The 26,706-nt window shown below is 40.8% G+C and overlaps 1 protein-coding gene across 3 annotated transcripts in view; it reads right to left on the reverse strand.

Moving 5' to 3' along the window:
- Positions 1 to 465: 465 nt before the first annotated feature.
- Positions 466 to 26,706, reverse strand: part of CRB1 (crumbs cell polarity complex component 1) — a 152,453-nt gene continuing 126,212 nt past the window's right edge. For all 3 annotated transcript variants that reach the window (XM_035009536.1, XM_035009537.1, XM_035009535.1), the window contains one exon: positions 466 to 681. In XM_035009536.1, coding sequence (XP_034865427.1) covers positions 466 to 681 — 216 coding nt within the window. The remainder of the gene's footprint in view (positions 682 to 26,706) is intronic.

Here is a 26,706-nt window from a genome sequence, read left to right on the forward strand (position 1 = left end):
GGGCAAAAGTGTGCATCTCATCATAGCTATACAACTAAAACCTTTCACCACATGATAAAAAGAGTGAGAAATGCATTTTGTAGTTTTTGTGTAAAAAAAAAATGCAGTTGCCAGCTAATGGGCAAACTAAGAAAGGTGTCCCCAAGTTGCCAGGGGTAAAAAGGCTAAGTGATAGGCACTGGAGGCTTTCCCAGAAGGCACTGTCCTCTGGGAGATATTTTTGCTAATTATGAGGCTGAAATTACCAGCACAAAAACATTATTCTGTGATTGAATGGCTAATATAGTAAAACGATGATGTCAGGTTGAACCATGAAGGTCTTTAAGGTGGCCAAAGGAATCCTTCCCACGGTTTCAGTGAAACCCCAGTTGTAAATTGGTAAGTCCAGGTAGGTCAGAAAGACGCTCAGTTGTGGTCATCACATTCACAGTGTGCGGATCTCTTTCTCAGGGAGACAGAATGCTCCTAAATCAGCCTCTCCACAGCAGGGGGTGACATCATGCTCCACATTTCCACTCGAGAGCCTTCCTTTTCCTGACGGCTGGGGCTGTAGGTTCCCTGAGTTGCCCTTTTGTGGGTGGCAACCACAGAAGCGACCACCACCAGAAAAAGGATCAACAGCAAGGCGGACGTCACTGAGCCAATGGCGGCGAAAATGTCCGAGATCAAATCGTCTGCCAACTGGAAGGAGTGAAATAATGGGGAGGTGAGTTATAGAGAAAAGGTAAATGTTTAGGACATGGGAACTACCCTGGAATGAAAACCAACCAGAACGCCGATGCCGCTCAGTACTGTAAAAAGACCAAGGTATGAAAGGGAAGCTTTTTTCTTATTCCCAGGTCATGTGAAAATGACTATAGATGTAACAGCCAAGGTCAAGGGGCAGAAAGTGTGACGTGAAATATCTGCTTGATTTACTCTGCGTCTTCATCTCTGTGACTGGGATCGTTCCTATGACATCAAGGGCAAAAGATATCCCCGCACGTATATTTGTAAAATAGTTCTCCATCTGTACAAACACATTATTTACAGTATCTTCCCTCCCTTGCCAGAAGCTCTGGTTTTGGATTGAAGGAATAGTTGTTTTACAGCCTTTTTTGGTGGGAGGTGGTGGGGGAGAAGAAGCAAATTAAATTAGCTGGGAAAGATCCCAAGACAGAGCAGGGACGGCAACGTGCTGGTCCTGCAGGCCATTTCCATAGTCATTGCTTTGATTTGGATTCCATGTGACAATTGAATTGTTGTAAAAACATAGGAGCTCAATGTCGCACCAAACATCTAAAACAGAAAGCTGCACGTAGAGCCCTGTCAGGAGGAGTCGGATCCTGCGATCTCAGGGGCATTGCTCCTACACAATGGTTTCTTTAATATTCCTTCCGCTGGGTTTGCCGAGCGCTTTCGAGCATTGGGTAACATGCGTCTGTGATTTAGTTGCAGAGCAATGTGAAAGGTAGGAAGCAGTCACTATGTGAATTTTTTAACTGCTTTTCAAAGAAATAGTTCTATCACAGTAAGAGTGGGATTAAACCATTTAGCTTTCTCTGTGACCTAACCCCGCATTACCAAGCCAAGCTACTGATATCTATGGAATTTTATTTGAACATCCTAGGGAATTTTAAATATCTTTACTTTCCTTAGTCTTTGTTGTTGTTGTTGTTGTTCAATGTGCCTTGGTTTAAAGAATCACGCAACTAATACAATATTGTATCTCTTCATAGTGTTATCTTGGATGTCCTCACTACCGCGCAAATGTGCTTCATTGGTTTATTCATTCATCCAACAATATTTATTGAGCTCATTGAGCTGGGAAATAAACACACAAAGATAAATCAAAGTTGTTGTATGGAAGTGATGAGCCATTGAATTCTACTCCTGAAACCAGTATTGCATTGTATGTTAACTAACTAGACTTTAAATAAAATCTGAGAAAAAGAAAAGAAAGAAAAAGGCAAAAAACCCAAAACAAAACAAAAAACAACCTAAGAAACAAACCTACACAAAGTTTGGAATCTGGAGCTCAGATTCTGGTGATGAGAGAAGAGGAGGGGACACACACACACATATGCACAGATGATCATAATACATTACAAATATAGATTATGATAGTGTCATAAACGAACTCTATTGGGGTGTAGGTGGAGTCATATTGGAATGAGGCATGTGACTGTTCATTGAAGGATGAGAGGACATACAAATATTTCAAGCAGGAAATTCTATTTGGATGGAACAACTTGAAAAAAAAAAGGCAAGGGAACATAAAAGTCCTCAGAGTTTGGGGCAAGTGTAAGAAATCCAACGTGACTGAAAATATTGTCCAAGAATGTGTGCTTGAATTGGGAAAGGATTTTAAAAGTTGGCAAGAGATAGAACTGTAAAGTAGATTAAATTTACAAGAAATTTAAGTACCCACTGATATTCAGGTTTTTGTCCTATAGTCAGTGGTGGGGGGCGGGAGGGGCAGAGGGGGGCATTGAAGGAATTTAAGCAGCATCAGCATCATATGATCTGATCTGTGTTTTATTAATTTGGCTCTGGTTACAGGGTGACAGATGGTGACAGTGAAGGTGGGGGAAATAGGAGTTTATTTTATTAGTCACGACAAGCAATGACCTAGGTCTCACTTTACCAATGGAATGAGAATTGAAGGAAAAGAATGGTTGAGGGGGATTTCTGAGGTAGAGTTGCTCCCTCTCAGATTGTGTGAGACTGGGGAACAGCAGAAGAGAGACAAGATGGCTGATGCTTCCATGTTAGATGGCCGCGTGGCTGGGGACAGCCTCCGCTGGGACAGGGGACCTAGGAGGAGAGAACAGGTTTGTGCGGGAAGACAAGTTCAGTTTGGGAAAAGCTAGTTTCAGAAAGCATTCAGGTATGTTGTGCTGGTAGACAGACATAATTCCTCTCCGCTCTCCACTTTTCACATTGCTGTAAAAAGACTCTGGGTTGTAACCACTTTTCATCCCTCAGTTATAGGAGCTTAGGAGTTAAATAGAGAATTTGGAATCACAGGAGTCTGTAGTTTTTGAGCAAAATGGTTTACCTCCGCTACAGGGGGAGTTCTCCTGCCATAATGTGTGGCCGTCCTTTTGTGAGTCATTACATCTCATATCTGCAAAGATAGCTGTGGGCTGGGAAAAATGAATAGAGCCATAGACTTGACCTTGAGAGGTCAAAAGTCTGAGAAGGACAGATGGAATCCGACCAGCAAAAACCCTTGGTTTTATCTAGGGACCTTCAGATAATGTACACTCTTATTCCATGTTGGCTTCATCTAAATCTGTCCAATAAATTGTGTCGTCTTCCTTGGGAATAAGGAAACAAAATGAATGCAAAATAACCCAAAGCATGGCCTATGGTAAGTTCTCAACACATAAAAATATGAGTGGCCGTTTCTATGCCATTTCTCATCCTCCCTAAGTCTATTTACTTATAAAAGATAAACTAGCACTCCCTCAGTACCTTGCGGTATATGGCCAAGGGAGCCAACCTAAAAACCTAATATTGCAATTCTGAGCTCCAGATAAAGGTATTGATGAAACAGTTCGCCTAACTCTATCACATAGAGCATGTCATTAAGCTTTGGAATAAAGCTGAATGAGTAGGGTTTTGAAATCGCCTCTTGAGGGCCCTTTGCTTTTGAATTCCCATGGTTGAAAGGCCTTTTTTGCTCTGCTATTCTTCAACTGTGCTTAAAATACACAGCCCCGGAATGGATCTTTTGATAACTGAAGCTGCTGGGGACTGATGAAGGCCTCCAAGTGCAGGACTGTCCTGAAAACCAGCGTGGACGTCAGGCCACGCCTGCCCAGCTGGCTTGTGCGCTCACACTGCACTTCTGAGGAACCTTCTTCTGAAAAGATAGACCCCAAATTAATTACACCTTTCATGTAAGATGATTTTTTAATGACATGCTACAATCTGTATTCAGTTATTATGTTTACATCTTTTTAAAATGTATATTTTACATGTGATTAATTGAAACTGTAATTACTTTGAATTCTGTGTTTGCAGAATAAAATAAATAGGTGTTCCTTTTTTTTCCCCCCTAAAGAGGATTCATTCTGAAACACTGACTGACTGGTTGTAGCCTACATAAGACCCAAGGCAAGGGTACACTCTGGAATTCTGAGGGGAAACTGTCAAGCCTTATTTTGATTCTTTTCACTTGAGAATATGCTGGAATATGCTGGAAGCATACTCCCCCCCTTTTTAAAAAAATTTATTTATTTTAGAGAGAAAGAGAGAGAGCATGAGGTGGAGAGGCAGAAGGAGAGAAAGAGAATCTCAAGCAGACTCGAGCTGAGTGCAGAGCCCAATGGGGGGATCTATTCCAGGACCCTGAAATCATGACCTGAGCCAAAACCCAGAGTCAGACACTTAACGGACTGCACCACCCAGGTGCCCCCCCACCCTTTTTAATTCTTTAAAGGGAATTTAATACTGTATTTCTTCTGAAGGGAGACTGGAAACAGTATGCACTTGCTAAACAAACAGAAATGGGTTTAAATGCAGTTTCGCACCTGGTGTAGTTTACAGATAGGTTAAGTTTCCCCACCTGTAAAGTGGGGATAGGAATCACCAGGTCTCAGAATTGGTCCGAGTATTATAGCATTCGGGTATTTAGAGAGCGGCTCACGAGGTGTGGACTCAATCCTCGTCGTGGCTCTAGTTTATCATTACCCGGAGTGACCGCTCCCTGGCTGGTGTCCCTGGTCCTGCTCCCAGCCACACACTGGCTTTTGGCAAATGTCAGCATTCAGGGCTGAGCGTGAGGACGGAGGGGGCCTGCACATTATCACCCTGGCCCCAGGATCCACTGGCCCCTCACTAATTGATTGCTGAACAGTTCACCTAATTTAAAAACACAAAATGAGCTGGCCTGTCTGGAAAGAATAAGAAATGAGACCACTTCTGTCCTCAGCATCAGGATCTGCCTGTCACAATATTTAGGGCCGGTGACAGCATTCAGAAGGAGGTGAAAACAATACACACATTGGCTGGAGCCTGGAAAAAAGAGAAAACATTCTAGAGTTTCTCGGGAAACTTGATCTCACATTTCCAAGTGAAAATATTGAAGCTTTGCCTTAAAGCAAGGACAGTCAAGGACTGATGTTACAGTTACCACCTGTTAGAACGTCTTTCTCTCGAGCCTGGGTTTTGTAACATCAGCAAAAAGTACGTTTGTGGTTAAACAGTGGTGATGCTTGCGGCTTAACATTGGCTCCTGGAAAACACTACGTGGAGTGAACTACTTACAATCCTTCCTAGAGTTCACTTATACATGTTATGTAAAAATCCTAAGAGGCAGTTTAAGATGGGAAGTTAAAATGTTTGAATGTGAGTTTTTGAAACTAGTTTGTGCTGTTTTGTGTGACATGAGTAGCTAAGTGAGGCCATTATGTACTAATATGAGAATTAGTGAAGAATGGGAAAATTACCTTAAAGATGTGTTTTTAAAAAGCTGGTTATAATATGTCACTCCTAACTATGTATCCAAAGCAAAATGAGGACATGGCTTAAGCTCTTATCCCACAAATTAACAACAACAAAAACACCCAGAAGAACATTCCATATTTAAGACCGAGGAGAGCAGTGCTTGTGAATTACTATTTCAACAAGTAGGTCTTCCGTTTGGTGGATGTTAAAAACCTCCCACACAGACTTACGTCCTTGAACTATAGCTTATCAGTGAATAGCTAGAAACAGCCATTTCCATAGTAATACTGAATACCTGCCAGAACTCTGTTTTTAAAATTAAACTTGCTGCAGCAGCCAATTTCCAATCATAAATACACTGTCCACTTTACAGTTATAAGGGGGGGAAATAGAGTCTGGGAAAGCCAAAAGAGAGGACTTAGGAAGTGTCCTGGCACAACGAGCAGGTGATTCAGCCAGACACTCCTCTCCCTGAATAAAAGGCTTAGTAAGGTGAACAAAGGGTGGACATCACAGGGTTCCTGCACCTTTCCCTCGGAGCAGGGGGCAAGCGTCAGGGGACAGAGGAGGGACAGGGTGTCTAAACTGCAAGCCGAGAAGCATTTTCTCCTTGGCATTGCTCCACCTCCTCATCCCCTGCTCTGCTTCTCCTAGAAACACTCATGCTCTCCCTGGGGATTCCTGGGGACCAGACGACGGTGAGCTCCAGCTCCCTCGCAGGACTGTGGAAGACTGCACTTAGCGTTTGAAATCCCTCCCTGGAAAAAGGACTCCTACATGAAGTCTTTCTCACTATTTCTCATCATGTAATCACACTCCCTGTGGGCCGTACTGACTGGGGGTTGTCACGACAGTCTGGGGATGGAAAAACCAGGCTGAGCTGAGAGTTCGGCCAACCCCAGCACTGGAAGGTGCTGTCCAGGGAAACTTCCCAAGTGATTTCCGTATCTGGTCTGTTGAAAAGTCTGGAATAGCTACTGTGGAAATTTGGTGTGGATCCATGGGAGATAGAGGAGCAACAAGACCTGGATCTAGCAGAAGGCTTCATGTGTGATGTTCTGGTTGAAACCATCAGCCTCTTTTATGCATTAGTCCAAGAACAGCGTGCATCCTCCAGTGGACCTTAAGAGAAAGAGCTCGATTATTCTGAGATGTGAAATGCATTGTGACATTGGTCACAAAAGGACACACTTATTCCTACATTCAACAAATAATTATTGAGCACGGACTCTGTACCAATGGAATGCTAGCTAGAAATACAGAGGTGAGCAAAACTCTGTCTCTGCTGGTTGAGGCCCTGGGTCTGTAATTCTTGTCCTGATGTCTCCAACCTCTTTCGTCCTTAAGATGTCAGATTTTAGGCAGGAGCACAGAGGAAGCTAAAAGTTTGGAGACACTGCTTTTGCATTTTTCTCTCCTTAAGCGGGTGGCGTAAGTGATAGAATCGTTTTCCTAGGAGCACAGGCCTTATGAATAAAACTTCTCTCTCTCTGTCTCATACAAGGACTAAATCCCAGCAGCCCACAGTCAAGAGTTTATTATGTCTTTTTGTAAATTTATTGTTCCAAGATAATAGCTACCATTTCTGCCGGCCCAGGGTCAGGGGTTTGCCAGATGTTGTGCACAGAAACTATTTTAATTCTCTTAACAACCCAACTAGGGAGGGATGATCATTTCCTCTCACTTTCTCAAGGAGGCCCTCCCGATCACCCTCTATTTGCAATCAGCTTTATTTCTCTCTAATACACAGCACCCCGCGACATCTATGTGGTTCGTGCCCGTCTCCCCACTGGAATGGAAGCTCCATCGAGGTGCAGATGCTTGTCTTCCTTGTTCCCATCTGTCTCCCAGTGCCTGGAACAAAGTCCGTCCCACAGAGACACTGCAATGACCGCCCTATGGCAGAAAGCTAAAGGGCTTGTCCAGCAGCATGCAGTGAGCTCTAGACTTCATCCACACAGGACTTCTCCCTCTTGGGGTTCTTACCAAATGCAGACCCCAGCGCATGTCAGGCGGAGGAACTGAAGTAACCTGTTCTCAGACTCCCGCTGCAGGGTGGGCACCGTCGCTGGGGGGCTGCCGGTCAGCACTGGTGGGGCAGGTGAGGAACGACAGAGCCCAGGAGCCAGAGGGCCATGAAGACAGTTGATATTATTCCTTTGTGTGCAATTAGCCACAAAGAATCTGTCTGTTTTTACCTTTTTCCCACCCCTTATAGCCAGGATGAAATTATCTGGTGGCACAAGCAGGAGCTGCTAGAGATGATTAAAAAAAAAAAAAAAACCAAGCAGCCGCCCGTTATCCTTTGCTACGTGTGAAACATTCTTTTTGTCTCTGTTAGGTGAACCACTGGACATTATCTCAGCCCATTTTGGTCGCAGTAAAAGTGGGTGGACAATCATACTTCCTCTCCCTTTTTCTTCCGTTTCTTTCTTCAGTCCAGAGAACAGTGGCTGTTAACTAAAGACTCCGCCTGTCAATGACACAGCATCGGGACCTGCTAACATCATAGTGTCAGTGTCAGTCCTGATGTGCTTTCCCTCTTCACCACTCCGTCAGACCTGCTCAGACCCGAGTCCCCTACCACTCTGCTGTTTCTCTTCTGCATTCCCAGTCACAGCCGGGGTTATATACGGATTTTCTTTTACCTGTCCTCTAGCCACTGTGTCTCCCCCTAGAATCTACACCATCCAGCCAGCCCTATAAAAAAATAAACAGCAAATAAACAATTCATAAGTACACCACCTTGCTTACCTGGCATGGAAGACCATGGGAGCTTACTATATCAAATGTAACCATCCCAAACCTAAATTGCTAAGTTTTAAGTCATTCCTTTATTCATGTCCCCCCATTTCCTTGTGAAGGACATCATCACGTACAGCCCGACTAGCACCCTGCATCCGGGCACAGCCACTCTCTTTACCTGCCCCTTCTCAGGTAGGAATCATCTGCTCTTGTCAATGCCACCTCTCCATGTTGAAACGTGCCATTTATTCAATCCTACTTCGCCTCTTTTTAGAACACCACTGGAAATTTCTCTGCACTCGGCAAAGCCTCCCCAGGGAAGCCTATGTGTCTCTACTCACAGAGTCTCTTACACAGCAAAGCCAGGACTCACCATACATGTGAGGCGAGCTGTATCCGGGTCTACACACCATGTAGTGTGCACTTGAATGTGCGCCTGTCGCTCATTGTGGGTTTGGCCAAATTCTGGCCCTCCCCTTAGGACAGTAAGGAATGAGTATCTATTTACTCTGGAACTTTTCAATAATACAAAGTCCAGTGTTTTGCACAAAGGGGCTGATCAATTGTTACTGACTCCCACACATGTAATGCTCATTGCTCTGTTTCATGCACTACTAAATTCTTTTCAGTCATAAGAAGAGTTCTGTATAATAGCCCAGAAAGGGCGCCTGGGTGACTCAGTTGGTGAAGCGTCTGCCTTCAGCTCAGGTCACGATGTCAAGGTCCTAGAATCGAGTCCCGTATCAGGCTCCCCACTTAGCGTGGAGTCGGCTTCTCCCTCTCCCTCTCCCCTTCCCTCTGCTAATGCTTTCCCCTTCTCTCTCTCAAATAAATAAACAAAATCTTTTTAAAAAATAGGCCAGAAAGTTGATTGGTAGTGAAATTCATTTGCTCATTTGTTCATGCGTTCCTTCACTCACCCAGTAAATTTTTACTGAATGCCTTCCAAGTTTCAGGCAGCATATTAGGTCCTGGGCATATGGAATTCAAAGGCATCGTCACTGTCTGTTAAAAACTCACTATTTGGTGGTAGTGCCTGGGGGTTGGGAAGGCTATATAAACAACCACAGTTCCATGAGAGAGGTGTGATGTCCCAGGTGAGTGCAAAGAAAAGAAAAGGAGAAGGAAGGTGGACTTCATGACGCCCTTGAAGTTTCTCAAAGGAAGTCACTGGAAGAATGAGGCAAGGAAAGGTGTTGGAGGCAGAGGGCAGCACCAGGATCCAGTGGCAGGAAGAACAAGAAGCATGGCTGGGGTGCTGGCACATTTCCTGCTGGCCTGAGAAGTTTTAGGGAGGACTGTGTGCTTATGGAGAGCCACAAATGCAGAAGTAGAATGAGGAATAGCAGCACATTTGTCAGCAAAGTGTTTACCCAGCCTGGGCATGGAACCCACCTCGATACCATTCCAGGATGGTTTTTGTTTCTCCCCCCTCAGTGAAGTGGAGGGGGCAAGAATCACAGGAGCAATTTCATGTATATTCTCTGCTGGGTCTCCCCTAGTGCGAATGACCTGTGCCCCTTATTACACATGTATCCGCTTCAAATGTTTGCTTCTCTTTCTATTTATATGCCAAGAGACCTTCACCAACCTGGGGCTTGCAGGGCAGAAAAGGGTTTCAATTTCTTTATACCCCATCTCTGCCATCATGCATGGGTTTTAGAAGGTGACTGATACATATGTCAATTGATTTTTATACATAATTTCAAAAGCAAGAGAATATTTAGCAAATGAGTCAAAGGCAGAGGGACTTTGAGATTAAAAGATACTAAAAAGACATGATAACTAGCAACTGAATGCAATTGATTGTATCCTGCATTGACAGCAAAATCTATAAATGACTTTATTGAGACAATTGGAGAAATCTGACTGTGGGGTGATGACAAATTTCTTGAATGTGATACCAGTATTATGGCTGTAGAAGGAGGTCTTTTTCTTTGGAGATACTTGCTGAAATAGTGATAAAATGTTAAAATGTCTGCAACCTACTTTCTAAATAGGCAGCAAAAAAATGTGCGTGTATATACACAGAGGTAAACAACAGTAGCAAAATGTTAAAAAAGTTGTCGAAGCTGGGGGAAGGGTATACATGTGTTCATTATACTATTTTTTTCTGATTTTCTTTAGGTTTCCATTTCCTCCCCCCTCAAAAAAAACTTGGAACAGTAATAAAATACTTTTTAAATAAAATAAATACTTTTTTATTTTATTTTTATTTTAAATAAAATAAAATACTTTTTAAAGTAATGTTTATAATGCAAATAATTCCTCCAAATGCCAAATTTGTAGACCTTGCTTTTCCACTACCTTCCTCTGCTGTTCCGGATCTTGCTGATTTCTCTCTTCTCTCTATGTTTATTGCCCAGTAAATTTGTTCCCACTGCTGGTCTTATCTCCCCTAGTAGACACTAAGATATTCATGGCTTACATCATATATTAGCTTCCTCATCGATCTGGCCCTCACCCTGTCTTCCAGCACCTAGCACAGTGCTGGGCACACAGCCGGCCTGCACGGACCTTCCCGTGATCCACGGGCATCTTCATTCTGGACCTAAAAGCTGCACTTTGGCTCTTTTCTCTATCAGATTTCTTTCTTCTTTCCAACTCCCTTCAGTTGGTCCAAAAGCTGCTATTAATTCCTTCTCACATTATGCAGGAAAAAGAGTTGCCGGATCCCTGACATCCTTAGGGCTTATCACATATCCTTTTGGCAAAGGTAATCTAGTCTGTGTCATTGTATTTATTGCCCCCAAATCAAAACCAGTTGCCAAAGTAATGAAGGTCTATTGGTTTGTGTTGACTTAATCCATGTCAGAGGAGCTTTAGGAGCATATAAGGATAATTTGACCAGCAAAAGGAAAGCCATAAAAATGATCAAAAAGCCAATAGATATGCTGAGAACACCAAGCTTATTTTACTGAGGATTTATGGCCAACTTATCAGAAAATTATTTGGTCCAAGTCTACATTTGAGTAAATCCCAGCCTCTGGAAGAAAATCGCCTCCTATAATGAGATGCCCCCGTCACCCCTGCCTTGCAGCAGCTCATGGAGTTCCATTTTCAACAGTTGTGAGACCGCAGTAAATCCAGCTTTGCAATAACCAGTCCCGCTTATGCTTCAGACCTGCGTTGAATTACCAGAGCATGAAGGGTCACCGGCCCCATCCCTCCTGACATACCTGTAGAAGTGTTTATGAGTCGAACAGAACCGAAACATCCGACATCCCCCAGGTGGGCAGCAGGGCCGCCTCTGGATGTGTCCCAGCCGAGGGGGATGCCAAGTCACCAGGCTCCACCACACGGTCAGCTGTGCCCGGGGCCCGACTCTGGAGGTTGTATTTTATTGACCAAACTCAAATTGGCTTCCCCTCGTGGAGGTGATAAAGTGTGGCGTCAAGTCACCCATGTAAAATATGTTACTTTTACTCGGGCAGCTTGTCATTGAAGTCCTTGTTCATATAATCTATGGTATCATTTACTCTATTCTTATTTTAAAAAGCAAACATAGAAATAAAAACCCTTTCTTCCAGCGTTTCATTGATGAATGTCTCTACCCTGCACCTTCTCTTAAATAATCTCCTAAGTAGCCATTTCGATTGTCATTGTCTGTTTACATCAAATTATTGGACTTTCAGTTTCAAAGTCTGCCTAGTGCAAGATGAAAGACACATAGCATGCTTTAATGGGGGTCCTTTAACTGCACAGCCTTCTCTGTCCAAAATAGTTGGAGACATGGTATGTCTAAAAAGAGATGGATACTGTGAAACTGAGACTGGTCAGAGCCCAAGTGAACATTACTAAAATTTATGAGTTTGTAAGCAACTTAAAACACCAAGGTATCTTACAGCCATCAAAGATAGGAAACTTCACATTGTGAAGATTTATATTAAAATAGTATTTAGACATAATAAAAAAATAAAATAAAATAGTATTTAGTTTTAGAAATAAAGAATTCTTTCAGAAGTCAGGCTTTCAAATTCCAAATAAGCCATTTGGTAAAAGTCTGTAGGTTTTTAAATTGGCAAGATTAAAACACACACACACACACACACACAGGAAAACCTTATGTTTGACTTTGTTAACAGTCCACCTAAATGCCCAAGAACACAAATGGAGAAAAGGATATGTTTATATTAGTAATGAGGAATGTAAAGCAATCTTTTTTGGGGAGACAAAAATAAAGTCTAACAGCATTTTCCTATTAGTTTAAAAATATAGCCAAATTAAAATTACCCCAACTCTAGGTATAAATTCACCACAGAACTTAATAGATTACTATAAAATTAGATCAGACAATGTAGCCGAGATGGTTATTTTGTACCTTTGGGTCTCTAAGTATATACATTAATTATAATATTAAAAATGTCTGCATTATCTTTTGAAATAATAGTTTAGGAGATCCTTGCCGGAAAAGACAGGACTTGGACGTGCCAAGTATTCTGTTCCTTTCCTACAAAAGGCTCAAAGGAGAAATCACATGAAGACTCCTCTTCTCCTTCTGTCATGGACTAATTTTTAGTGATTTTTTTTAGTATTTTAGTAAAATAGAAGGTCAGATTCTCTGTTTCCTACCCAGTTTGTAGATCAATTTAAGAAAAAATGAAATAACCCAGCTAAAGTATTTGATTATATTTTACTTCTATAATTTACTATTAATATTCTCAAAATGTAAGGAGATTTTTTTTCAGGATAATCTTTGTTGATTATTGCATTTTTTCATATCCTGTGTCATATTGACATTGGAATGATATACATTTTTTTTTCTGAATTCTGAAGTGACTGCCAGAAGAATATTCTTCTTATTAACTTAAATAACCTGAATCAAAAGGAAATTTTTGTTTTCTAAACTCTCCAAGAGACTTGGAACTGAGAATTCAAATTATAAATGAAGCTTCTTCAATGTCGTGATGCAGTACATCTCTTTCCTCTTTTTCCCACACCCCAGAATAGCACTCCTCTCCCTGCTTTAAAAAAAATATTTCCCTTGGGTCTGTATCTTTTCTATTCAATCACCATTTAGATTACTTGTCCTCAGGGATAGGACTGTGTTAAGAGCCTCAGGAAGAAAACCATGATTAGTCACAAGGCTTGAAAGACCCTCCCCAATTCTGTTTACAAGGACGGATGCCAATCCTCCAAACGTGCTCAGTACTCATGTTCTTTTCAGGGTCATCCTGCTTGCACAGCACAGATTAAACACACAGCCTCAGTATTTTCAGTGTTGTGAGGGAGATGCATTTACATTCCACTGACAGCACTGGGTGTAAAAGGAAGCCATCTGCTGCGATTTAACAACACAAGGAGTAGCTACAAGTTTGGGAAGAGAAAAGGAGTCACAACATAGCTCCACTCAGCCAAGCACTCCCCTTCGTGTGGGAGGCCTGAGGACACACCACCTCCACATTAAAAGGCATCTTTATTCTTAAGTGGGTCATAGAAGTTGGTCCTCCATCACGTGGTTTCATTGTATCTTTTACTGACATTTGTTTGCTAGGATTTTTGAGGGCTCTTTTCCTAGTCTCGGGAATGTAGAATAGATACATAATTCTACCGGGAAGATGACACCCCGGTTTTGATTATTTGGGCAATCAATCTTCTTGATATCTGGTTCATTTCTACAGTGGGATTACCTGTAAAATACTTTGGAACTAGAAGGTGATACACAGGGAAAAAGGAAAAGTAATTAAAATCGGGGGATTTAATAGGTTCATGGCATTTTACATGCATCTCATCTTAATCTTCACAACAACCTAATGATGCAGAGATGATTGCCCTTATTTAAAAGATGATTTAAGCAATTTGTCCAAAGTCACATGGCTTTTAAGCAGCAGACCTAGCATCCAAATTGTCAGAGCTTGTTCAGTGATGCACAGACGCATCCTAGGTAATGTACGATATGGCGGTGACCTCAAATCTACCCTCAATTTCAACTCTGTTACCTTTAGCTGACATATTTACACACAGAGAGTAGAATAATAATGGTGATTTTATCTTTCAGGTCTCTTACTATGTACAGTGCTTATCTAACGAGCCATGCATCCCTGCTTATCAATGTTTGCTTAATCTTTTTGGTTAGGACTTTGCATGCAAGATTTCGCCTCAGTAAAGCCGGCTGATGGATAGGCAGGGCTTTGTGAGCTCTCGGAAGGTGCCTAGCACACGGTAGGTGTCTGGGGGGCAGGTGCTTCTATAAACAGTGCCTGCATAGACCTTAAAAAAATCAGCAGGAGAACAAAGAAAAGGACCCATAATTCACAACTTTGAGTCCTATGCTTTTAACACCCCAGCATGTCTATCAAGAAGTAAAATAACTAAACAATGCAGAAAATCTCCCAGGGTTGTTGCTTGTATAAAACAGCCATGTGCTTACCCTCTCGTGCTAACACAATGTTATCAGGCAATGATTAAGAAGGTAGCTGTTTCAGGGCTTCACAGGGTCAGGAAACAAGGTAGCAAGCCAACAACTCCTTTTTTAGGTGCAGCACTTAGATTGCAGCCATGTATTGCTTCCAACTGTAAATATTAATGGTGAAGAAAAGAAAGAGATCTTCATTGGCTCTGGGCTGCCTGAGCTCAGCATATTACATGACACCCTGGCCTTATTTGCTGAGATGTAGATAATTGTACTTCTTGTTAACAAGTTTCCATGTATTTTTTACTCCATCAGCAGGTTCTTGAATCAATGTCTAGATTAGGTTTGACTAACATCAGCACAATTTGACTTTGATAGAAAGTTTGAAATTTATGCATAATTAAAAATTGTACATCCATTTGCTAATCTCCAAGTACAAGTAGCTAATCCTTTTGGATGCCACGGCGTTTAAACCCGGTTCCCCAAACACACTGGTACCTTTGCCTCTGGCTGGAATAAAGGAGGCCATAATGTGTTTAGGACCCTGGGGAACATTTAGTAGCAAACTAAGGAAGCCTTTCCCATTTCACCCATTGCCTGAGGATTGAAGGCTTCCATGACCATGGAGAACCGCAGAGTTGTTTTTATACTCCTTTTGAGACACTAAGTTTCAAAACCATTGGAGTTCCTATTTTCTTATAGATGGAAAAAAATGGCCTCAACATTATTTATGTGAAAACATGCCCACATATTCCACTATCTTTAAAGGATATAAGTATTATTTATAGTGCCTGAATTCAATAAATGCCAGTTGATGAGGATGGTGATACAGGAGCCCCTGAATTGCACTTAAGCTGTCTCATTGCAATGGCACATGACCACCTATATAAAAAGTCTGATGCAAGACAGTTATCCTACACCACCACTAGAAAATCAAGAAAGACAAAACTGCATATGTAGAAAATGCTATAAAGTCTAACTACGTTTATTTATAAGAACATACTTTTATTTTATGTAGCAAAAATTCTAATTGGCATATTCTCCGCCATGGATTCCTACAATTCAGGGCATCTATACTTCTGCCTTAATGTAGGATTTCAAGATCCATACTGTTCTATATTTGCAAAGCTGTATTCAAACAGAATATACCATCTTTTCCTCCTCTGTCAACTTCGGAGTTCATGACCTATCATAGGTGCTCAAAATTTTTTGAACTGAATTGATAACTTACGTGGCATAATTTAAACAAATGCAAAAACAGACACCTCACCATAATTGATGAGCAGCTCCCGAGAGAGCCAGGTGATAATTGGGATACTTGCCAGCTAGAGAGGAAAGCTTTAGAGATCCATGCACCCCAATCTGGACCTCACTTTGAACGAAGAATGTAGTAGGAGTTTGTGATGCTGATTGCAATCTGGGTTCACTGGAATGAATAAATCAGTGAACAGATCCTTAAAAAGGAATTGAACCTAAGATGGTGTCCTTGCTTTATCCCACTCTGGCTAACAGTGCTCTGTAAGTCAATAATCAAGACACAGCCTACTCTTTTATTCTAACAGGTAGCCACGTAGATGTTTTGCCCTTATGTATCTGCCCATCACCTTCATGGTTCTCATAATGCATCCCAGGCTCTTTACGTCCCAGAATGCCTCTTTAACAAGGTGTGCATTTTCTTCCTCAAAGGAGCAATGGTCCATATTCCCCGGTCATGACAAGAATTCTGTCTCAGGGCAGAAGACAAATTATACAGTTATATAGAATCTGTACCTCTTCAGCTCACCCCACGAGGTGAATGTGAAGTTCAATGCTATTACTTAAGGTTCTGCAAATAAATATTTAAATTGAGGTGCTTATAGTGGTTTCTATAATTTTCTATAATTCAAGAGCATTTATAATGGCAATTAGGTGGCAATGGAGTTCTATCAGCCCAAATACAAACAACCTTTCACCTCAAGAAGCAGCAAATTGGGATAATTTACATACTACCAGCTGTTAATATCTTTAGCATTCACAGGACTTAATGGCAAAAATAAATACATACTGGATCCCATTAGGGACATAGAGCGGATTTACAATCTCTTTCCCATTTACATTCCTCATCTGCTCCCCCGAACTGTTCTTCCAAAAATTCCACCGAGCTCCCTGGGTATAGCTGGTTTCATGAAAAACTTGTGTTTTTATAAATCATTTGTAATGGTACCTATTTTAAACACTCATTTACAATTGAGAAATGTTAATATTTCTAAAATTTTCAGGTAGGGTGGTCTGCTTAAAAACAGTCTCCAAGTGTTGCACTTTACAAATTAGGAAACGAAACCCAAGACTGTATATTAGAGAAAAGGACAAGGATTTGAGTTTCGATGAAGTGCATGACTCTTGTTTAGTTAATGATTCGTTAACTTGTTCAGGCCTTAGTTTTGGCACCTGTAGATTGGAAATTACACCTCTACTAGTGGTTAGGATTAAATGAGGCATCGCGTGCTGGCTGCTTTTGGTCATGAGGATAAGTCCCTATCAGAGAAGGCTCAGCTGCAGGCAGAAGAGGCACCATGAAAATCCCGGTCACCTGAGGCCTCAACAGTGGGGTTTCTCGTGCACTGAGCTGTTAACTCCCTGCTGACAGTTAATGGCTCACTTTCAGAGTCTCCTGGCTTCCTTAGCTTTGAAAATGGATTGCACTAATCACAAAAATGTTCAAACCACCTACTGCTAGATATAGGGTACATTTTATATTGATCTGCTCAATGAGGCATTTTTTTTAAAAAATATTTTATTTATTTATTTGTCTGCGAGAATGAGAGAGTGAGAGAGGCAGTCAGAGGGAGAAGTAGGCTCCCCAATGAGCAAGAAGCCCGATGCGGGACTCAATCCCAGGACCCCGGGATCATGACCTGAGCCGAAGGCAGACGCTTAACGACTAAGCCATCCAGGCGCCCCAGTGAGACATTGTTTTAAGTGAATAAATATATTTCTTGATTTTATATACTTTAGGATGATGAGAAGTAACATTTTGTGTATTGCCCCAAAGACTCTTTTTTAGTGGTGATCTAGGGAATTTGCTCAATTTTTACTGAAGGGAGACTTAATCTGATTATACTTCAACCTCCTCAGACCAAAACATCACAGGCCTGAAAATCCTCAATTAATGAATAAGAACTTTAGAAAGATTCAAATGAAGTTTGTTTCTTTTTTTAAAAAAAAGTGCTTAGAGCAAGACTTAGTAATAAAACAATGCCCACAGAAAACTTTTAATTAGCAGAAATAAAAAATTGGGTTAAAGAATACCTGCCTTGGGGCACCTGGGTGGCTCAGTAGGTTAAGCGTCTGGCTTTGGCTCAGGTCATGATCCCAGGGTCCTGGGATCGAGCCCCCCGTCGGGCTCCCTGCTCAGCAGGAAGTCTGCTTCTTCTCCCTCTGCCTAGTCCCCCTGCTCGTGCTCTCTCTCTCAAGTAAATAAATAAAATCTTAAAAAAAGAATATCTGCCTTTTATAGACTAGTTAAAAAAACCCAATCGCCCCACCACCCCCCAAAACCTGCTCAACGAAAACTCCCTGTCGGTACAACGTTATACAGAAAAAAGAATTTCTGGAACAAGGAATAGTTTGTATTGGTTTGGATTCCAATAGGAAAGAATAAGTCTAAGAATGTCATTGGGGAGCTTTCATTAATTAAATAAAACCATCATTAAAGAAAGCTGCTACCATTTTTGGGGTAAGCCCCTTCTAGTGAGAAAGTGAGTGGTGGCTCCCGGGTGATTCTGACAGGAAATAGCTCAGAGGAAAACATAGGACAGGCCTAAATCACCGAATTATGGAGCAACTCTTCCTTCTGTGGCTGGCTTTTAATAGAAGCTTGGGCGATTTAATCTACAATCTAGCCCTACCCTTCATCCGTCCAATTTTATATTCCGTTACTTGCCGGCATCCTTTGCCTGTTCCAGGCAGGCCTCTCCACTGTCCCGAGTTCATGTCACCCAAACTTCTTCCCACTATCACGTCTTTACTTATGACCTTTATTCTCTCTTGAATGCTCTCCCATTTTCTGTCCTCCAAATAATCTTTCTCATATTTCATGGCCTAGCTTAATTCCCATATGCTCCATGGAAACTTCCCCTCCTGTAACAGCTCATAGTGACCAAAATTACGTGAATTCATCCTGTGCTTTTCACTCAGGAACAAAATTAGGGCTTAATTATTTTCAACATGTCTTATTTTTTTCCCTCTGGATCTAGATTGTAGTTTTCTTGAAGTTAGGGTAGTCGGGGCTATATACTCTATTTCCCTGACCCCTTGCCCTGGCCCTCTCTCCCTCCGTCCTACCCATGTCGGACACGTTGTCGAAACAAACGTGTGGAAGGAAGGGTCACTTTGGGAAGCAACTCTCCTTCTCTCAGTTGCCGGGGAGAGGCGGAAGGCCCGCGGCCACTGATGAGAAGACTGGGCACTGCATTTCCTGCCGAGAGGCCCAGAATGTCCGTCTGTCCAGCCAGGAGCAGCTATTACAGGGCAGGTGGCTTAGAGGGGAGACAAGCTGGCAAAGGGGAGGTGGGACTGGACAGCACAAATCCTTCAGGCTCCGCTGAATTCGGAAAAGGGAGAACATTTGGAAACGTCTGTGGGAGGATTTTCTGACCAGCGGTTTTGTAAAAAACAACAGTAAGTTCTGGTCTCCCTGATGATGCTCTTGGGGCAAATACAGAAGATTCCATCTAGGTCCCCAAGCTCCTCCTGGGGCTGCCGGAGGGCTCTTTCCACTTGTGAACTCCTCTGGCTCCTTCCTGGATCCTCCTTGTTCTCCTGGCACCAGCTATTTTTCCTAAGCGTATTTTCCCCTCTCATGGCTTCGGGCCTTTCCGACAATCTGTGTGATGTTTATTATCGTTTGGGGGCCAGTGCCATAAATTTCCTTCCTTCTCTATCTCTAAGCCCTGCTCCGTGATCCCTGTGGAAGTCTTTGGCTCTGATCGCGGCTTCTCAGGTTTTCCTTTCTCAAACCGTCACACATATCAAAATGCAGTTATAGAAAGAAGAACTAAGAGTCAAAGCAGCAGATAATTATACACATACTGTGGCTTTTCTACTAGGAATAAAGACTTGGGCATTCCGAGCTCTCTTTGCTCACAGGCACACAACTTTACTTGTGGCTTAATTTCTTCAGTGAAAAACAGTGTAATTAACACTTCAGTAACAAATAAGCAAACGAAAAAAACAAAAACACTTCCGGGTAGGGGGCGGGGTGGGGGGAATGCTCTTTTTGTTTAACTAGGAAAATTCCTGCTCATTCTTTAAGACCTGGATCATAGATCTTGTGTGTGAAACTTCTTTTCTCCCCACCTCTGGAAACATCCTTGTTTCCTCCTCTGTGCAAACCACATACCATTCCTTCCCCAAGTCATTTACTTCTTCAGTAAATACTGAAGCACCTGCTTTATCAGGCACCACGGCCAGGCACTGAAGTTACAAAGGTAAACAAGACGTTTTTTGTGCCTTCCTGTAGCTCACGGGATGGAGGACAAGGCGACAAATAAATTATTGCAGTATTGCTCATTGGTTAGAGGTAAACACACCCCATAATGTGGATGCTTTACTGCCACTTCTGAGCTGGATATCCTTGGGAAAGGTTCCTAACCTCTCCCTGACTTTGGGTTCTCATCAGTAGAATGGGAAAATACCATTACCTAAGTCTTGGGACTGTTGTGAATGATAAATAAGATAATGTGTGTAATTAAGTGTCTGGCTCAGAGTAAGCACTCCACAAATAGGGAATGTTATGATAGAGGACAGAGGTGCACTTGGGATGGTGTGGAAACGTGATGACCCTCCCAGTAACTGGGTAGGGGAGAGGAGCAAGGCAGGTTTCATGGGCAAGGTTTGAGAACATACATATTTGACCAGGCAAAGAGGAATGAATGTCTTTTTCAAGGCTGCAACAGTGGTTGGGTCTTACTTGCTGTAGAGAAGATGAGTTAAGAGGACATGGATTTTAATAATTCAACCATATTTATCTTTGAGCAGAAGTTATGCTCCTCTCCCCAGTCACTAAGATTTTGAGGGGCTCTGTCCATCTGATAAAATGGAATGCTTTTCTAAAAGCAAACATAAAGTCAAATTAAATGTATCCCTGAGGGCTGCTCTGAGAGTCTCTTTGGGTGTCCACGTGATTATGTTACAGGTGTGAGCCCATATCTTTATGGATCTAAGCTTCCTCTGGGATTGGCTCAGGAAAAAGCCGATTTATATCAAATTCCACTTCAGCATAAATAATAGGGTTTCTGTGCATTTGGTATTTGGATGGAAATGTTCCCTTAATGGAGAGTGTGACTCACTTATCCTTAAGACAATCTCATTACCAAAGTGGTTACTAATGACCGAGACTTGCCTTTTGCATTTTGCAAAATTGGTAGGAAAAAAATGGGCCAACTTTTATACTTAATATGTATTATCACTTTCATTAATTTCAATAACTGTGGGGCAAGTTGAATACATATACACACATGATTCTCCAAGCTAGAAACTGCCACTTTGAACGTACTTCAGAAACACTCATTATATCAGTAAGTTAGTGAATATTTATCGAGTACCTATTATATACATAACTTGATGCTGGCTGTTAAAAATTCAAAGGAACGTTTTACTTTTTTTTTTTTTTAAGATTTTATTTATTTATTTGAGAGAGAGAATGAGATAGAGAGAGAGAGCATGAGAGGGGGGAGGGTCAGAGGGAGAAGCAGACTCCCTGCTGAGCAGGGAGCCCAATGCGGGACTCGATCCCGGGACTCCAGGATCGTGACCTGAGCCGAAGGCAGTCGCTTAACCAACTGAGCCACCCAGGCGCCCCAGGAACATTTTACTTTTAAAATGTATTTTTTTCCCTGAGTTTTAGGTTATCAACTCAAGTGATTTCAGTCATTTATCAGGCATTACTATGTACTTTACCACTCTGAATAACAAATATACTGGTACCTTAGTTTTCCTTTATAGCATAATCTTGCTATCTGCACAGGATTATCAAAGAAATACTAGGGGAAATATATATAGTAATTATACATAAAAAAGTTATATATATTCAGAGCCACTTGTGGAACTAAATTAAACTCAGGTAGACAATGAGACAATCATGAATATGCTTTCCAAGTGATCAAATACGTTTCACTGCAAATGCCCATTTGTTTTTGGATGAGCTGTATTAATATGTTGCTTCCTTTCTGTATACAATTAGTTTCAAATAGATTTCTACAGTTTACATGCAACACACTGTGATTCAGAAATTATAATTGTTAGTAAGAGATAATAGCCATGATCTTTATGCCCTTTAAGAAATAAAGAATTTTTTGTTTTTACAAAGGTTAGGAAAATAATATGCATACAGTCCACAAATATGTATTATGAGTCAAGAAAGTTTTAAGTAGAAATAATATTAAAATAATTACTAATTCCAAGTCAGTTATCTTGATATTTAAATGTGCTCACATGTTAAATTCTCTTGAGTGTACCTACTTTTCTACATGTCATTCCATTTGCTCTCACAAAAAAGATCAGCTATGGATTCAATGAGCCAAAGCCTCATTTCCTAAAGGGAATATAAGTCATTCAAGAAGAAAAGCCATATTACATAAGAGTCTACACTCTCCATTTGTAAAAATTAAAATTTAGGAAAAATTAAATTCATGTCATGTCAAACCAGAAAACAGCATGATATTTGATTGCATACCAGCAGTTTTCAGTTTGGTTGATCACAACTCTGTTCTGCATAGATGGAACCAATGCCAAAGTTCTTCTTGAGAATAAAACAAGGAAGATAATTCAAGAAACTGGTAACCAACAAGATGCAACTGACCTCATTGTTTGCTTTGAGTCACTTGGCCAACTAATTGGCTTGTATCATGTACATCTCATTTCTGAAATAATCTATAATAGACTTTAACCACATTTTGAAGAGAATGGAAGTGTATCCAGTGAAACATAATGCATTCCCTCTAGGGCAATAACTAGGATATATCTCAGTTTGCACAGAACAATATCAGTGTAGGCTGTTGTCCCAGCATGATTATTAATAGTTCTTGCTTTCATTCTCAAAATACTCCAGTCGAACAATAATGTGGTCACCCTTGTCATAACCAACATACGTCATTATGGGCACATTTCAAATATCTTCATGATTTACAAAGTTGTAAAACTTATGGGTGGAGCTATACACGGAAGTCACTCAGTTCTCCTTCTTAAGCTCTTTGAGAGCAGGAATACATCCTTTGTGCATATTTTAGTTGCTCAGCATGCTCGGCTCAGAGCTTTGCCTACAGCAGACTCTTGATAAATGGTGGACAAATGGATAAATATTTTAAAAACCAGTTTCCACAAAGTCCAATATTGTAGCAACGCAATGATCCCATCAGGGAGATTGTGAGGGGGAAAAATTGGACTTACAAATATGAGAGCCTCTCAGATTGAAAACAGTGCTAGTGCATAATCATTATTCACAATTTCAAAAGTATCATCTATTCCTTTTCTACCTTTTCACAACAGTTATTTTGGTTATAGAAATTTGATCACTCAACCTCCCCACCAAGAAAAGCCTGGGACCAGATGTCTTCATTCTATCAAGCATTTAAAGAAGAATTTAATCCTTTTCAAACACTTCAAAAAACAAAAACAAAAACAAAAACAAAAACCTGATGAGGAGAGAAAATATCCAAACTCATTTTAGAAGGTCAACATTATCCTGATATAAAAGCCAAACGAAGATACCACAAGAAAAGAGAACCACAAGCCAATATCCTTGATGAACAGAGATGCAAAAATCTCAACAAAGTACTAGGAAAGCAAATTCAAAAGCAGACTGAGAGGATTATATATCATGACCAAGTGAGACTTATCCCTAGGATGCAAAAACAGTTCAACATATAAAAATTAATCGGTGTAATACACCACATTAGCAGAGTGAAGGATAAAAATCACTCGATTGATTGTTTCTTTTGCTGTGCAGAAGTTTTGAAGTTTGGGATGGCTGGGTGGCTCAGTCGGTTAAGTGTCTGCCTTTGGCTCAGGTCATGATCCCAGGGTCCTGGGATCCAGCCCCGCATCGGGCTCCTTGCTCAGCGGGGAGCCTGCTTCTCCCTCTGCCTGCCTCTCTCACTCTCTCATTCTCTCTGACAAATAAATAAATAAAGTATTTTAAAAAAAGAAGTTTTGAAGTTTGAGGTAGTTCTATTTTTCTATTCTTGCTTTTGTTCTCTGTGCTTTTGGTGCCATGCCCATGAAATCATTGCCAAGACTGATGTCATAAAGCTTTTTCCTTATGCTTCCTTCTAAGGGTTTTTACAACATACAAAAAGAAGTTGTGTTTCTACAGGCCAACAACAAACTATCTGAATGAGAAATAAATAAATAATCCCATTTACAATAACATCAAAAAGAATAAAATACTCAGGAGTAAGTTTAACCAGGGAGGTAAAAGATCTGTACACTAAACACTATAAGATGGGGATGAAAGAAATTGAAGAAGACACAAATAATGGAAAGATATTCTGTGCTCATGAATTGGAAGAATTTATATTGTTCAAATGTCCATACCTAGAGCAATTGACAGATTCAATGCAATCCCTACCAAAATTCCAACGGCATTTCTCATAGAAATAGAACAAGCAATCCTAAAATGTATATAGAACCACAGAAGACCCCGAATTGCCAAAGCAATCTTGAAAAGGGAGAACAAAGCTAGAGGCAGCATAATTCCTGATTTCAAACAGTATGGGTTTGGCATAAAAACAGACACATAGACAAATGGAATAGAATCAAGAGCCCAGAAATAAATCCACCCATATATGGCCAATTAATTTATGATAAAGGAGCCAAAAATAAGGATTATCTTTTCAATAAATGGTGTTGAGAAAACTGAATAGCCACACATCAAAGAATAAAACTGAATTCCTTTCTCATACCATATACAAAAATCAACTCAAAATGGATTCAAGACTTGAATGTAAAACCTGACTCTGTAAAATTCCTAGGCAAAAATATGTGGTGTAAGTTCCCTGATATCGGTCTTGGCAATGATTTTTTGGATTTGATACCAAAAGCAAAGGCAATAAAAGCAAAAGTACACAAGTGGGATTACATCAAACTAGAAAGCTTTTGAGCAAAAGAAACCATCAATGAAATGAGAAGGCAACCTAGGGAATGCAAGAAAATATATGCAAATCCTATATCTGATAAGGGGTTAATATCTAAAATGTATGAAGAACTCATACAACTCAACAGCCAAAAAGCCCCAATCTGATTAAAAAATGGGCAGAGAAACTGAATGGACATTTTTCCAAAGAAGACATATCAATGGCCAACAGCCACAAGAAAAGATGTTCAACATCATCAATCGTCATGGAAATATAAATCAAAACCACAATGAGATATCACCTCACACCTGTCAGAATGGTTATCATCAAAAAGACAAGACATAATAAGTGTTGGCGAGGATGTAGAGAAAAGGTAACCCTTATGCATGGTTGATGGGAATGTAAACTGGTGTAGCCATTTTGGAAAACAGTATGGACATTCTTTAAAAAGTTAAAAATAGAACTACTGTATAATCCAGCTATTCCATTTCTGGGTATATATATCCAAAGGAAATGAAATCATTGTCTCAAAGAGCTATCTGTACTCCCATGTTAATTGCAGCATTATTCACAACAGCCAAGGTATGAAAACAACATACATATTTAACAACAGATAACCGAATAAAGAAGATCTGGTACGTATATGCAAGAGAATATTATTCCACATGAGAAGGAATGAAGTCCTGCCATTTGGATCTTGAGGGCATAATACTAAGTGAAATAATTCAGACAGAAAATAAAAAGTACTGTATGATCCCAATCATATATAAAATCTAGAAACACTGCACAAAACATAGAAACAGAGAGTAGCATAGTGGTAGCCAGGAGCGGAGCGTGAGGGAATGGAGAGATGCTGGTCAAAGGGTACAAGCTTTCAGTTACAAGATGAGTAAGTTCTAGGAATCTAATATTCAGCACGATGACTAACAGTTCAAAATACTACTGTACTGCACACTTAAAAGTTGCTAAGAAAATAGATGGTAGAAGATGTTCTCACCACAAGAAAAGAAATGGTATTTGTGTAATGAGATGGTGGTGTTAGTTAAGGCCATGGTGGCAGCCATTTTGCAACATCTAAGTGTATCAAATCAACTAGTTGTACACCTTAAACTTACACATGTTCTTTGTCATTTATATCTCAATAAAACTCGAATAGATACTAAGAAAAAATACAAGTGGATTATAGATATGGAGAATGAAATATAAAAGATCAATAGATCTATAACATGACACCCAAATTTAGACACCCAGCTCAGCTATTTCTTGAATTCCAGACTGGAATATCAACTGTAATAACGGTACTTGGATATCCCACAGAACCTTACATTTATTCGTTTATTTAATCGACAAATATTTTTAAATATTCACCAAATTTAACTGGAGTATCCCTTCAGAACTACACCTTCTCCAAACAATCATGAGGTAGGTCTTATAGCTTCAAACTTTGTTCATTTACCCCTCCTCGGATCCCCTTTGACTATATAAGGTAATGCCAAATGTCCTTCCCTTTTATCTGTATTACTGCAATAGCCCCCTACATGTGTCTTTTGGGGTCCAGTCTTGCATTTCTTTTAATCCAGCCTCTACATAGAAGCCCAGCTGATATTTCTAAAGTGCAAGTGTGATCTTGTTACTTTTCTGATTGAACTCCTTTAAAGACTCCCCATAACTCTTAGGACAAAAAGCCAAGGTCATTGATTTGATCTACAAGGACTCATTTCTGCTACTTCTACAGCCTCAGTCTTACTGTGTTCCCACTGCCCTTCAGGCTCCAGCCCTCCTGCACAAGCTCTGCAGTCCCTTCTGCCAGCAACACTCTCTACTGTGCCATCCCTCCTGTCACAACCTGACACCTGTTTACCTTCGAATCCCAGCTTTGGCTTTGAGAACTTCCCCATCCACCTTTAAGACTGGGCAAAATGCCCCTCCCAAGTGCTCCTTTATAGCTGGTACTTTTTTTTTTTTTAAATAATTTGAAATAATCATCAATCATCATGGAAATATATTTGCTGATACTTAGTTTTATCCTAACACTGACCCAGACTCTGTCCTTTACTGTTT

The sequence above is a fragment of the Mirounga leonina genome, unplaced genomic scaffold (genome assembly GCF_011800145.1).
Source record: "Mirounga leonina isolate KUSES-001 unplaced genomic scaffold, KU_Mleo_1.0 Mir_154, whole genome shotgun sequence".
Classification (NCBI taxonomy): Eukaryota; Metazoa; Chordata; class Mammalia; order Carnivora; family Phocidae; genus Mirounga; species Mirounga leonina.